Below are 16069 nucleotides of genomic sequence, written 5' to 3' on the forward strand. Positions count from 1 at the left end.
CCCATATTTATCTTTTTACCTTCTAAATGTACGAGGCACACACGAGTTTTTCAAGTTCAAACTCACTGACACGCCTTACGTGTGTGACGGCCTGCACAAATGAAAAGTTTTGTTAATGTGAAGGGGAAGGGGAAAATTCCCCAAAATATTCAATTCTATGCATGAAATAAAAATTATTTTTCACATATCTTAAACATGCAAATAATTACATTGTCAAACATGATGGACATGTCAACATCCCTTCAGACGGGTGATACAGCTCTTTGAATTAAAAGATGCTTTCGTAGGCCTATGTAAATTGAAATTAAATGCAGAGATTTGAACGGTTTCTTTTTGCACTTAGATGGCCTTTCATGATGTAAGAAGGGAATGGCGCTTTAAAATCACATGGATCTGTATTTGTATATCACAATTTAAAAGACCCTTAGGCAAACATTCGGTTTTATTATTATTTTCATTCTGCAATGAATTCTCTCTGAATTATTTTACATGACAAATATCTATATCTTTTGGAAAGAACTGGGCGAAAACAAAAACGAAACAAAGACGCATGGGATTTCTGTTCTTACTGACTTACAAGCTTACCATCTGTATCATTCAAAACAAGAGAAATGATAAAGCACATTCAATGATTCTGAATAAGGATAAGTTTTCCTTATTTGAGAATTTGTGGTGTTACATTGGCCAGTCTTTGCTACGTGAACATTTACTTATTTATGTTGTTTACACATGACTGTATGCCTAAGCATTACATGGTAAAGTCGTTCAAAACTAATATTGTCTGCGTGGTGAGGATATTGCAATTGATTGTTTGTTATTATCCAAATTCACTTCTGACTACTGAATTTATGACCTACAACAGAACTAGCTATAGCTGAACAAACACCGCCAGAATATCTTGAATGAAGAGAAAACCGTTTTCTTACTAAGCTGCTAAGAAGATTAGAGCCGTTTTATGTCTGGTATAACGAATGGTACCTAGCGCCCTCTTTATTGACAGTTGACTCCAAAATGGCAGCTCACCTCAGCAGCCAATTTCGCAGGGCATGTATAGTCAAATTTTCAGCCTTTGCAAAGCCAGATGCAGTTTTACGGAAATGCAATAAATGGAAAATAAACGGTAAGGTCCCATTTGCAACCAGAAACCATGAGCTTAACGTTACAGCTTCTGTGAGAAATGCTTATTCGGATCACCCAACATAGGCTAGCCTTATCCTTATCGCCTAACTTACACACAGTAACATTAAAGAAGACTTAGGCTAGGCCTAAGGCTGGCGAAGGGTACATCTTGGTTAGGCATATTGATACTGCATTGCTACTTGCTAGCCTAATACTTGTAATAGGTCTATAGTATTTCAGTGTTAGAACTAATCCAACGTTATATCTACAATTGGGGGAGGGATACTACCCTTTTCAGGAGTAGTTACTGTATTTCCAACCTCGGTTTCTTTCAAAAGGGGACGAATTCTATCCCTCCTTGAAATGCTACAACAAATACTGATAGTTTGCTAGTGATACACGGGCCTAACCTGAATCTAAAGCTATATTGAGTTTTAGGGATGCAAATCTAAAAACTTAGTTTCAATGTCATGAGTATACCAAGGAGTAAGGACTGGGTTCTGGCCTAACTAGTAACTGACTAATTCAATTTCTTTTTAACATTCTATTCACCCAACTTTTCATGTGGGCTTGTGTTATAAGAGAAAAATAAAGTACAGATTTGAAGTAATCAAACTGCAGTTTCTTTAAAAAATTTGCAATATTGTAGCAAGGGTTTTCCACATGCTTAATTTTTTTATTCTTATTGAAACCTGGAGAGGACCTGTAAGTGTTTGTTAATAATAGGCTGAATTGTTTTCATCAAATGTTTTTAAACATCTCAATGTAATTGATAAATTACAGCATAAATGTAAGGTATTGAACCCATATTAAGTCTTTGTCTTATGAATGTTAACAACATACTGTGTATTCGAGTTCTTATTGGCTACTGGTAGAAAATTCACAGCACCCTCTTATTTATTATGGCAAACGACCATATCCACTGGCATTGAGCCAGTACACGGCCCTCTAATATCGAGGCCTAAATATGGCCATGGCATGTTTCCTAGTTATACCTCTGCTTTTGATGTGTTCATTAGTTTGCCCTCTACATGCTTTATCATGTACAAGTCCACACTCTACAGAGTGCATAATTCTGTCTTTTCTCAGAAATCTTTGTGAGGAATGCAGGTGATCATGGCCCAGAGAGGATGTTCATCAAGCCAGGTAGTTTCCAAGATTGGAGAACAATGCGGGCCGTTGTAAGTAATCAGACTCGATCATTGTTATTTCTAAAGCTGTAGAGATGTAGAGCTGAATTTCTCAGTTTGATTGCCTTTTATTGCACTTCCTGTAAGCCATGTGACTAATTTTCTATTTTAATTAATCCATGTCATATTGTTATCATATCCTTTCAGGGATTCTATGCTTTGCTGACAGCAGTACCAGCAGCTATCATCATCACCTATGTAAATGTTTTCATTGGTAAGTAGTCTACCAATTACCTCATGTATAACTGTTGTTGTTGTTGTTCATAAGACCTGTTTCGATGTATATGTTGGTCTCATATATTTGTCTTTGATTCAGATGATTAGGTCTTTGCCTGGTTGTGCAAGGACTTGGTCTCATCTCAGACTCAGGTACAGTAGTAGTTCTTCCAGGTTGACAACGACCAATGGATGCGACATTTTGAGACGAAACCTGCAGCTTTCTGACGTTTCCGACAGTTTTTAATATGTTGACTTCTGAAAAAGTATGGCTTTATATATTAACCCACTATGCATTGCAACCAGAAAGCCAGTTGGCTTTGTGAATCCTTGCCAAACAATGTGCTCAAAATTCCAAATTACTATCTGACCAATGCGGAGGAAGTGAGTAAAATTTGTCCAAGAAATAGTGAGAACCAGAAGAGATAAGAGATCATCAGCTCTTACAAAATAACCTGCCTCTCCTACCTCAAAATAGTTTGAGAGTGACAAAAAAATGCCTGCTTTAGATTCTACAGAAATACAAAAACACCCTACTTAATAGTGGAATATACCGACCGGTGATGTATGGGACAAGATCTGACAAAATGAGAAAAATGAACAAATGAATGTAGAAAACATTTTCACAAAATCAAATATTAAAATGGTTAAAGTTTTCATAGGATGATGAGAGATTTTCGACCATTCATTCCCCAAGGCATCATCTGCTTGCTACCAAGGTTTTACCCTTTTAAAGTTACTGTTTGTCTATTGCAACTCGCTGCAATAGTGACTGCATTTATTGTTCACGCAGACTGCAAGGAGTTTAATCCTGATGGTTTCGTTGATTACCAGATACTCTGTTTTGCTTTCTTCAGACTATTGAAACCAACATTTTGCATTTGAGCCCAACATTTTGGGCACTTTCAGACAATTTCTGACACTTTCCACTCAGATGGTTTTCTCAACTTTGAGGAACTACTACTGTACAGTGGACAATACTATTTAACCAATCAAAAGTTTTCAAGGAAGAAAGGTTAAAATAGGGTCAACCTTTTAATACCATGGTTGTATTTCATAGTAAAATTTCCATGTAACAGAGGATACAAGTTACAGACCGTGTAATGCTTTGTACCAGCTCAAATTTAAGTGGAGGGTTGCAGGATACATAAATGGTTTGGGAGTAGTATTTGAAATATTACTCCTTCCTTTTCTTTTTCAAGGTGAGGCTACATATTCAGAGATACCAGAGGATTATGTACCTGAACACTGGGAGTATCACAAAGTAAGTACTCAAACATAGTATTATGTACCTGAACACTGGGAGTATCACAAAGTAAGTACTCAAACATAGTATTATATACCTGAACACTGGGAGTATCACAAAGTAAGTACTCAAACATAGTATTATATACCTGAACACTGGGAGTATCACAAAGTAAGTACTCAAACATAGTATTATGTACCTGAACACTGGGAGTATCACAAAGTAAGTACTCAAACATAATATTATATACCTGAACACTGGGAGTATCACAAAGCAAGTACTCAAACATAGTATTATGTACCTGAACACTGGGAGTATCACAAAGTAAGTACTCAAACATAGTATTATGTACCTGAACACTGGGAGTATCACAAAGTAAGTACTCAAACATAATATTATATACCTGAACACTGGGAGTATCACAAAGTAAGTACTCAAACATAGTATTATGTACCTGAACACTGGGAGTATCACAAAGTAAGTACTCAAACATAGTATTATGTACCTGAACACTGGGAGTATCACAAAGTAAGTACTCAAACATAGTGGTATACTCAGGAATGATTATCAGAGGTCAGACTGTTCAGTAGGCCTGAGTCGGGTAGCAGAAAATGGGAACCGGGTACCCATTATCATTACCCGGTCGGGTAACAAGTACCGGAAACTCCGAACTGAATATTGAAAAAAAAATCGCGGAACTAGCCAAACACAATGTACCACGTATATAAATGGCAGATCGCTATGCCACCTTATATTACACCTCCGAAATATCCATTTTCAAGAAATAAAGAAAAACCTTGCCAAGACAGGATTTCCTGTAATAAATTTCAGCTCTCAACTTGAATTGAACAGACATTACGGCTGTGTAGCGATTCATTGCTAAACGATTGCATTTGGAATAAACGTTTAGTAAAAATTAGTGTTTACACGGGTCCAAAAATCGGGAACCGGGTACCCGAGAGCCGTTACCCGTCGGGTATCCGGGTACCCGGGAAAAAATGTTTACCCTCGTGTATCACGATTTTCAAGAAATTACATATTAAATGCTATAATAAATAAATTATATTCTCTGCTGACAATGTTTTCATGTTCAACAACATATGTGTAACTGTAAGGTAAGGTATAAAACCTTCCTCAATAATTTGTATTTGCTTTTCTTCTGTCATAAACTTGTTAATTACTCAATATAATTAACATTACTACTAATTAGTGGTGTTAATGTTGTTAACATCGCACTGCCGCCGCTGCTTATGCTTGCTGTCCACGTCTATTGGATCAGACCATAAAATATCCCTCTACTTTAGCTCAGTTGTTACTACTACTATCTATTATGGTTCTCATTAGCCGCGAAATTACGCGATTCGCGCAAATTGATCGCATTTGGAATACACGATTAGTAAAAAGCCACTTGCGATTATTATTTTTTAGTTATCCCGTCTATAATCCATAAACATGTCGTAAAATTCCTTGTCAGCCTTTCCTTCGATGAAATAAACGAATGAATAAATAATAATTTCTTCCACATGGTAGCCTAACACCACACTAAGTCAACGCATGAGAAATCAAGCAAAGCCTAACCATCTGTTTATTCGCTGAAATTGTGACGCAGTTATAAGATATCCATGGAACACATTCATTATTGCTGTTACGTTCGACCACGTGGCTGCCTAACACCACACTAAGTCAATGGGGTAATCTAGCATAGCCATTTGTTTATTAGCTGAAATTGTGACGCAGTTATAAGATATCCATGGAATACTTGCGTTATTGCTGTTATCTTCAACCACATGGTAGCCTAACACCACACTAAGTAAATGGGAAATCTGCCTAACCATCGGTTTGCATTTTTTTTTTAAAATCACACTTTGCGTAGGATTCGAGTAATAAATCAGGAACCGGGTAGTACCGCGTCGGGCGGGTACCTTCGTAATTGCTGTTATCTTCGACCACACATTTAAGCCTAACACCACACTAAGTCAATGGGAAATCTGCCTAACCGTAGATTTGCATTTTTTTTTTTAAATCACACTTTGTGTAGGATTCGGGTAATAAATTAGGAACCGGGTAGTATTGCGTCGGGCGGGTACCCGGATAACCCGTGCAAACACTAGTAAAAATCCACTTTGGATTATTTTAGTTTTGTTATCCTGTCTATATTCCATATTTCAATATTTACGCACGCACGAACGTATACAGTAGCTACAACTACAAGAGGAAAGAACTTGCTATGGACTGTCAGAGCTAGCTGCTTGATGACAACAAACTACAAAGACACATGCACTTCACAAACTATATGTAATACCCCCACAAATCTCCGACCACATTGTACCCTAAAATCACAAAGAGTCAACATGGAAATCTAGGCTTACCATCTGTTTATTCGCTCAAATTTAGTCGCAGTTAGCTGGCACTAAAAATATTCATCAAATACTTTCGCTATTGCTGCTATCTTCAACTACATGGTTGCCTAACACCACACTAAGTCAATGGGAAAATTTAGCCTAACCATTGGTTTGCAAAAACACACTTTGCGTAGCCTCGTTTACAACTTTCAATTAGCTGGAAATCGGCATTTGTGGAAGGTATGTGCACTATGCTATAAAGAGGAAATGTAGTACGTATTTTAAGTTCACTGTTGCTATGGATGGAAGGTTTCAATTTTGAGTATTTTCACCGTTATCCTAGTACCCGACTCAGGCCTACTGCTCAGTACGTGTGTAGAATAGAAACTCACTGGTAACTTACACTACCCTCTCTGGCAAACTACACTACCCTCTCTGGTTAACTACAACACCCTCTGACAACTTACACTACCCTTTCTGGTCATACCCTCTCTGGTTACTTACACCATCCTCTGTCAACATACACTACCCTCTCCAGTAACTTACACTACCCTCTTTGGTTACTTACACCACCTTTTGACAACTTACACTACACTCTCTCTAGCAACTTACACTACCCTCTCTGACAACTTACACTACCCCCTCTGACAACTTGCAATACCCTCTCTGGTAACCTACACTACCCTCTCTGGTAACTTACACTACCCTCTCTAGTAACTAACACTACCCCCTCTGGCAACTTACACTACCCTCTCTGGCAACTTACACTACCCCTCTGACAACTTACACTACACTCTCTGGCAACTTGCACTACCCTCTTTGGTAACTTACACAACCCTCTCTGGTAACTTACACTACCCTCTCTGGGAACTTACACTACCCTCTGACAACTTACACTACCCTCTCTGGCAACTTACACTACCCTCACTGGCAACTTACACTATCCTCTCTGGCAACTTAGACTACCCTCTCTGGCAAGGGGTTAACAGGCGGGTTTCTTCACTGGTCTTATTTCTGATCTGGTTCAGTTTAATTGTAAAGATGATGGAAGGTTCTTTCAAAGTTCCTTTTAAGCCTTTGTTGTTTATATACCCATGTGATGTTGAATCACTCCATCATTATAAATATAGCATGTAACACATGTGCAGTCCCTGTAATAGTAATCCATAGTGACTGATGCATTTAGAGATACTGCATGAGAAGCAGATGTATTCAGTTTATCTTTTTTTTGGAATGTGCAAAGGAATTGAAAAGGATGATATAATTTGTATCAGTGACCAAAAGGATATGCTCTTTCATGTGGGCTTGCTGCTTTTAAAATTTGTATTATTAACAATGGACAAGTGACTGATAAGTGATAGAAAGGTAAATTATTTTTTTCCTAGAACATTATTTGAGCCAGTTACTTCACAGGGTTACTTGTTTTCTAGCAACTGAGCTACCCATCCCTCAGTGGTGGTGATCCCTACAGAATCATTTCTTCCTTGGGGTGCCAGTGTGACCAGGGATCACTCCCCAAAAAGGTTCCTTTATTCTTTTCAAAGCCTGTAAAGTTGGAAGTGATCCCTAGGATGCTATTTGTTCTTGTCACAGCCCGTAAAGTTGGTAGTGATCCCTAAGATGCTGTTTGTCCTTGTCACAGCCCATAAAGGTGGTAGTGATCCGATCCCTAAGACGCTGTTTGTTCTTGTCACAGCCCGTAAAGGTGGTAGTGATCCCTAGTTTGCTGTTTGTCCTTGTCACAGCCCGAAAAGTTGGTAGTGATCCTAGTATGCTATTTGTACTTTGCACAGGACGTTAAGTTGGAAGTGATCCCTAGGATGCTATTTTTTCTTTTCACAGCCCATAAAGTTGGTAGTGATCCCTAAGATGCTGTTTGTTCTTGTCACAGCCCATAAAGGTGGTAGTGATCCCTAAGATGCTGTTTGTTCTTGTCACAGCCCGTAAAGTTGGTAGTGATCCCTAGGATGATATTTGTATTTTGCACAGGACGTAAAGTTGGAAGTGATCCCTAGGATGCTATTTTTTCTTTTCACAGCCCATAAAGTTGGTAGTGATCCTTAAGATGCTGTTTGTTCTTGTCACAGCCCATAAAGGTGGTAGTGATCCCTAAGATGCTGTTTGTTCTTGTCACAGCCCGTAAAGTTGGTAGTGATCCCTAGGATGATATTTGTATTTTGCACAGGACGTAAAGTTGGAAGTGATCCCTAGGATGCTATTTTTTCTTTTCACAGCCCGTAAAGTTGGTAGTGATCCCTAGTTTGTATCCTGGTGCAGAAAGGAGGGGGCTCACACCTCATTTTCAAATCATACAACTTGGCTAGTGTTTTTCTTACACAAATATTGAAAAGACCACTTGATATTACTGTGATTATTTTATGTCATTAAAAGTTAACTATTTTCTTCCTTTCTCAACCTTTGTAGCATCCGATCACAAGGTTTGTTGCAAAACATTTCATTGCAAGCCCTCAGCAGGATTATGAAAAGATGGCTCATTTTATACAGATCGAGAGCGAAAAGATTAAAGAAAGGTTAGTAGATGTGCCTTGATGACCAAAGTAAACTGGACTGTATTCTGAGACCTAAATTCTGATAGTCAAATTGTTGTCGGTCTGTGAAATTTAAACAGCCTTGAATTCATTCAATATTCCAAAATCAATATTTCTTAATGCATGGTCTGGTCTCAATTATTTGAGGTGAAACAGCAGACTATAAATTTGGAAATTTGGGGTTCCATCTGTGATATGAATGTACAGTAAAACTTGGATTATTTGAACCTACTTGTTAAGATTCTTTCATGATTCTCTTCAACATAATGCAAACCATGCCTGTGTTTCTCATTGCATAGAACTATGCATGATTTGTACTAACTTACAGTCCAATACTGAGATGGTTTTCCATTATGTAGTAATTTAATTTATATAGACAGTCACATTGGCAAGCTAGACACAAGTGTAGGTAACTTTGTTTGTCAGATTTTTCCTATAAGGCTGGCAGCCGTTCCTTGAGTCTGGATAATACAGGTTGTTATGTCCATAAAGGGTAAAACTACTAGTAAAGGTGGGATTGGAATGACATAAAAAACAATCCAGTATGCTTCAAATTGTTAAGAAATATTACAAAACCCACAGAAAACTGTGTGTAGCACTTTAGGATCAGACTGTAGTTATTGTCAGAATATTTTTAACTGCCCTTGTTTCTTTGTGAACAGTAGAGCAGCCAGGCTTGGCTAGCAGGGAGCTTAGTAAAGCCTGGATGTTGGTGGGACCTTGGGACCAACACAGAGTGTTCACAATGCTGAGATTATTCCAAACATTACAGAATATTTTGCTTGGGTGGAAAAAGTCTGCTTTATGGTATCAGTGGGTTCAATTGTAATACTGTTGGGTACAGGACTTGTTCGTTATAGTTTAAACATCTTCATGTTGTACCCTTCACTGATTAATAATTCAAACATTATTTTTCAACAGGAAAACTGAAAAAGCTGTGAGAAAAATGATGAGACAGAGGGGGGATGGTCCTTGGTTCTACACAGAGGTGAAAGGACCACCAACAGATGATGAATAAACAGAACACTTTGAAATTTGAGCTAGGATACTAATCAAGCCATGCAGCAGATCAAGATAGAGAAGAAATATTGATGTTATAGTTAGAGCTCTTGCACAGGTTCTTCATGCCGTCATAAAAGTCTGTGATTGGAACCAAATTGTCAGAGAATAGTTTCTTGTTCAGGAAGATTTATTATACTGTTGTGTCTGATGCTGGGTTTGCCAAAGTTTTAGGTACAATATTGGCTGTAAAAATTTGTGTTGGTTGCTGTTATTAATAAGGCATGTGTTGGAAGACCTCTTAGTAATAACAGAATAATGCCAAGTCACCTGATGATGAGAAACAAACCGGCATAGCTTCATCAACTAATTGCTTACAATCTGTAAGTTTTGGCCTTGTAATAAAAGATTTATCTTCAAACAATGTCTCAATTGTTTTGTTTAGTCTAAAGGTCTGCATTTAAGGTTAAGTTAAAAATATCTTGAAGATTGGTTTGAAAATTTCAAAGATTTTACATGCATAATAATGAAGATCAAATAATGTACTTTGAGCCATGCACATAGCAAAGCTTGGAAGAAAGCAGTTCCAGTGCAATGATGAATCAGCCAAAAGAATGGCAGTAAGTCTGCAGTATCTAGATCATAGAAGTCAGTTGACTGGCAGTCTGTTCTATACACTGGACTCATCATTGCCCAATCAAGCATAAAGAAAACACAACTTAATGAATATCATCAGTATATCTAGATCATAGAAGTCAGTTGACTGGCAGTCTGTTCTATACACTGGACTCCTCATTGCCCAATCAAGCATAAAGAAAACACAACTTAATGAATATCATCAGTATATCTAGATCATAGAAGTCAGTTAACTGGCAGTCTGTTCTATACACTGGACTCCTCATTGCCCAATCAAGCATAAAGAAAACACAACTTAATGAATATCATCAGTATATCTAGATCATAGAAGTCGGTTGACTGGCAGTCTGTTCTATACACTGGACTCATCATTGCCCAATCAAGCAAAAAGAAAACACAACTTAATGAATATCATCAGTATATCTAGATCATAGAAGTCGGTTGACTGGCAGTCTGTTCTATACACTGGACTCATCATTGCCCAATCAAGCAAAAAGAAAACACAACTTAATGAATATCATCAGTATATCTAGATCATAGAAGTCAGTTGACTGGCAGTCTGTTCTATACACTGGACTCCTCATTGCCCAATCAAGCATAAAGAAAACACAACTTAATGAGAATATCATCAGTATATCTAGATCATAGAAGTCAGTTGACTGGCAGTCTGTTCTATACACTGGACCCATCATTGCCCAATCAAGCAAAAAGAAAACACAACTTAATGAATATCATCAGTATCAAGGGCGTAGGAACTGGGGGGGGGGGGGGCGCCAGCCCCCCCCAGTGAAAAATGTGGAGGGGCGGAAGTATCATTCCGCCCCCCCCCCCCCCCCCCCGCTCCGCAAGTCAGAAAACCCCTTTTTCATTTCCAAGTGAGAAAAAAATCTCATTTGAAGCACCAAATTGCATCTAAGGCCAGGTGAAAATACAAAATTAAGTTTACAAAATGGAGTGGGTGTTGAAGTGTGCTATATTGCACCAAATTGCATCTGAGGCCACCTGAAAATGCAAAAAATTCCAAAGGGGAGGGGGCACCCCCTCCCCTTAGACCCCTCCCCCAGGCCGGCCATCAGTCTTCAGCCCCCTACTCAAAAGTACCTTCCTACGCCACTGATTAGTATATCTAGATCATAGAAGTCAGTTGACTGGCAGTCTGTTCTATACACTGGACTCATCATTGCCCAATCAAGCATAAAGAAAACACAACTTAATGAATATCATCAGTATATCTAGATCATAGAAGTCAGTTGACTGGCAGTCTGTTCTATACACTGGACTCATCATTGCCCAATCAAGCATAAAGAAAACACAACTTAATGAATATCATCAGTATATCTAGATCATAGAAGTCAGTTGACTGGCAGTCTGTTCTATACACTGGACTCATCATTGCCCAATCAAGCATAAAGAAAACACAACTTAATGAGAATATCATCAGTATATCTAGATCATAGAAGTCAGTTGACTGGCAGTCTGTTCTATACACTGGACTCATCATTGCCCAATCAAGCATAAAGAAAACACAACTTAATGAATATCATTCATTCCCTATCCTGCTTTCAGGAACATATTCATCGTGTGTGACATTTTTTCACTTGTGGTGGGTATCAGTGGCGTAGGAAGGTAGTTTTGAGTGGGGGGGCTGAAGACTGATGGCCGGCCTGGGGGAGGGGTCTAAGGGGAGGGGGGTCCCCCTCCCCTTTGGAATTTTCTTGCATTTCCAGGTGGCTTCAGATGTAATTTGGTGCAATATAGCACACTTCAACACCCACTCCATTTTGTAAACTTAATTTTGTATTTTCACCTGGCCTTAGATGCAATTTGGGGCTCCAAATGAGATTTTTTTTCTCATTTGGAAATGAAAAAGGGGTTTTCTGACTTGCGAAGTGGGGGGGCGGAATGATACTTCCGCCCCTCCACATTTTTCACTGGGGGGCTGGCTCCCCCCCAGCCCCCCCGGTTCCTACGCCCTTGGTGGGTATTGAATGAACCCACCATTCCTTGAACTGAATACATTGTACTTCTCTAGAGTGCTTAACTTGGCTTGTCAACAATTGCACCAATGTATTGGAGGCTGCTTACCAAGTACATACTTAGAACTATATTTACTGAACCAACCTACCGTCAAAGCAAGTTGCCTATGAGGTTAAATGTTGTGTGTACTGATCTTGATAAGAGCTTTTTCATCGAAGCTCATCCCACATAGAATAATTCTTGCTTGCATCAAAACCCAAAATGCAGAGAAATGAATTAGCCTTAAAACAGGTGGGTCATGAACCCAAAGAAAATACAACTTGACATTCTGTTAACATTGTTAATGATTTCTCTGATCTTATCCATTGTATATTTTACTAATATACACCTATTTATACTTAAAAGTTGGAGTTATGTTGGTATTATGACAGACTGATGATACACAACTGTACCAGTAGAGGATAGGTAAGGTACTTGCAAAGATAACATGTGACTTCAAAGCATTGCGCATAAAGCAAACATTAGATAGAAACTTATTGGATGCAATTAAAGCTTTTCCTCATATTTATGGAGCCGTATGATTTTTAGTCATAATAAAACCTGTTCATTAGATCTAAGGTGTTTAATGAATCAACTGTTCATGACGTGGTTGGAATGATGATGTTCACGAGAGAGGTGGGGAAAGGCTCTAAATTGAGGACGGTTCCTCTCAGACACTTGAGATGTGCTTACACATGAATGCTTCAAGCACACCGATACGCCCAAGTCCCCTTATCTACGGAACAATAGAAGGGACGTGTCAATTGACGTTTTGTCGAGATGCATTAAGTTGTCAAAATGAACTTTTAAGATGTTTGTCATTTTGACAAGTTAATTGCATCTTGACAAAATGTCAATTTTCCAGATTCAGTGTGACATTTTGATGATTTGGTATGATGTCGTCAAAACGTCAATTTTCATTTTTTTTTCCATGATGACGAGTGGATGCATCTCGACATAACATACATTTTCAGATTTTCAACATTTTGACGATTTAGAATATATCGTCGAAACGTCAAGTTTCAACAACTCATTGACGAGTTCTTGCATCTCATCAAAACGTGGCAATTTACATGTCCCTCGTTTTGCTCTTCCTGCTTTCCCCTCTGTAAATAATGCATGGCAATACTGAAAACTAGAAATGATTAACATTCATAGGAACTGATTTTGTTGAGCGGACAATTAACGATGATACGTTTATCTTGGTATTTGTCGAATGGTAATCACAGATTCACAGTCTCTGAAGCTTGTGTCAACCACAAAGCCAGAGAGGGTAAGGGGTTTGAAGAATCTCTATACCATATTGAAAGAGCAAACTGAAATATGTACAGAAAGTTATTGAATTAGAGAGTAGTTCAGTGGGGGCAAAAACACCGCCAAAAGGCAAGTCGCGACAGAAAGAGAAAAGCCTGCATATATTTATCGAAACACAAGAACGTGCCAAACTTTTAATTGCATTTGCATTCACATTTCTATAAAGTCAATACCGATACACGTAATTGGCTGGCTCATTAATTCACTTCGACAGTGGCGTCACCAGACTTTTCAGTCTGGGGGGGGGGGGCATAGGGGGGCACCAGCATTTGATGGGGGCACTTAGGTGGATACGGATCGCCGTCCTGGGGGAGGGGGTGCCCCCTCCCCTTTGGAAAATTTTCGCATACGGAGGATGGGCTAGATGCAAAATAGTGCCACATTTGATGTTAAATTCGATCTGAAGATATCTCCAGAAATTGTTATTTTTGAGGTAATGATTTTAACAACGCGCAGAATTTTGCAGAGGATATGAACCACATGCTGTCGATATTATGCCTAACCCTATCAATAGAACCTACATTTGTTGAATTAATATGTAGGTTAATGTGTTAATATTCAAAGTAGGATTTTCGACCGTCGTAGTTGAAGGTAGAATCGCTAAAAAAATCATAAACTCACCCTTATGGTTTATACAACTTTGTTGCATATATTGCGCATATTTTCTAATCAACTCCGTATGACTGGATCCATACTCGGAGAATAAAAGACAAAACAGTCGCATCGAAATCGCTAGTACGTAGGCTACACCACATTCGGCAACGCGACATTCTGCAGCACGCAAACTTTTATTTCCTAGGACGGATAAGGGTTAATCAATTTTTCCGGGATTCTCAAATTTGTTTCGAAATCAAGGTTCCCATTGGTCCAGAAAAAATAAAGCGCGTTCTTTCATATTCTGATGTCAGAATCATGAGAAAGGTCCAGAAATAGTGTTCTCTGGAGAGTAGGGGTGGCCTACTTTTCAGGAATTTGATTGGACTGCACCTAGTGATTTTCTGAATATTCGTCCTACTTCCTAGGAAATAAAAAACACGGCTGCAGCACAGCCAGAACAGGGAAATTCATTGTTTTGAACGATGAGTCATGTAGCTCGCGAAGCAGACGTGTATAACCGCTGGTATGGCGTGAGCACTGACACATTCAATGTAAATATCTACACCTGTTGTGATGGCGCGGGTTACGACTTCGATACCCGACGGTCCAAGGATAAACTTTTTCATTTTTTCGCAGCTCATTTGAAGAAAATACGAATTAATGTGCTTCTTTGTCCTCATGAAAAACCAACTCAGATGATGGGAGTTGAATATAACAAAATATATATTTTTTTACCAACCCAAATCTCAGATGGGGGGGGGCACTCGGGGGGGCACTAGGTTTTCCAGGGGCCCCCCTTGGCGACGCCACTGTCTGGCGACGCATGTACATAGGCCAAACCAACCAAAACTTTTGGTGCAAATTGGGGCAATATGCTGAGAATTTTTCGGGCACCTACTGTAAGAATAATAATTTGCAGTGTGTTTTTCAATTTTGTTGGTGAAAATTCGGGCAACATGCTGAGAATTTTCGGGCACCTACTGAAAGAATAATAATTTGCAGTGTGTTTTTCAATTTTGTTGGGTGAATATTCGGGCAATATGCTGAGAATTTTTCGGGCACCTACTGAAAGAATAATAATTTGCAGTGTGTTTTTCAATTTTGTTGGTGAAAATTCGGGCAATATGATGAGAATTTTTCGGGCACCTACTGAAAGAATAATAATTTGCAATGTATTTTTCAATGGTTAAACTTACATTATTATTATCATTATTGTTGTAGCGACTTCCCCAATAATTATAACCAATATGGAAGGGTAATAACACGGAAAATGATTGTATGTTATTGGCATGTGATGTAATAACCGATGAATGCCTATATTTTTCGGGCAAGTCGTTTCAGTCCCCCCAAATCAAATGAGGCTCCTACGCCTATGCGCATGTAGTAAGGCACGAAACTTACAAATCAAGAGTAATTATGGTATTAGAAAATCCACTTAGATAGAGAGATTATAGATAGAGGCATCGAATGACTTGTTCACAATCAACATTCATTAGAAGTGCAAATAAAGTCAGCAAAAGAATGAGTCTTGGAGTATATGTTTGTACCAATTATAAGTAGATGTTGACGCGAAACACACATCTCCGTACTTTTTTTTAAAGTGACTCACTCTGTGACGTTTCCTTGAGTATAGTTAATTAAAGTAACACCCCATAGTGTCGGAGGGGCGGGGTGGGGCGGAGGGACAAACCTGATCGAGCCTGCAGGTTGCACCCCTGAAGCGCAAGCCATATATATTACTGATGGCGCACAGAAAATAGAGGGCAATAGTACACTTTTTATTCGCCGATGCCGCTCTAGATTTGTGTGAATCATACGTTTGCCATAGGACGTATATTATATGTA

General features: G+C 38.7%; 1 protein-coding gene across 1 annotated transcript; it reads left to right on the plus strand.

The window, feature by feature from the left end:
- Window positions 1–962: 962 nt before the first annotated feature.
- On the plus strand, window positions 963–11028 carry LOC139976042 (NADH dehydrogenase [ubiquinone] 1 beta subcomplex subunit 5, mitochondrial-like). Its single transcript, XM_071984438.1, has 6 exons — window positions 963–1120; window positions 2209–2300; window positions 2457–2523; window positions 3728–3789; window positions 8538–8644; window positions 9584–11028. Exons 1-6 carry the CDS (start codon window positions 1012–1014, stop codon window positions 9678–9680), a joined length of 534 nt encoding a protein of 177 aa, XP_071840539.1. The 5' UTR covers window positions 963–1011; the 3' UTR covers window positions 9681–11028.
- Window positions 11029–16069: the final 5041 nt, after the last annotated feature.

Source organism: Apostichopus japonicus, chromosome 11, assembly GCF_037975245.1.
Source record: "Apostichopus japonicus isolate 1M-3 chromosome 11, ASM3797524v1, whole genome shotgun sequence".
Lineage (NCBI taxonomy): Eukaryota > Metazoa > Echinodermata > Holothuroidea > Aspidochirotida > Stichopodidae > Apostichopus > Apostichopus japonicus.

Bases quoted from the DNA above. Each gene is read 5' to 3' on its own strand.
- LOC139976042 (XM_071984438.1), top strand. From the start codon at position 1,012: ATGGCAGCTCACCTCAGCAGCCAATTTCGCAGGGCATGTATAGTCAAA. The intron at 2,301-2,456 runs GTAAGTAATCAG...ATATCCTTTCAG, and splicing joins GGAGAACAATGCGGGCCGTT to GGATTCTATGCTTTGCTGAC. The intron at 2,524-3,727 runs GTAAGTAGTCTA...TTCTTTTTCAAG, and splicing joins CTATGTAAATGTTTTCATTG to GTGAGGCTACATATTCAGAG.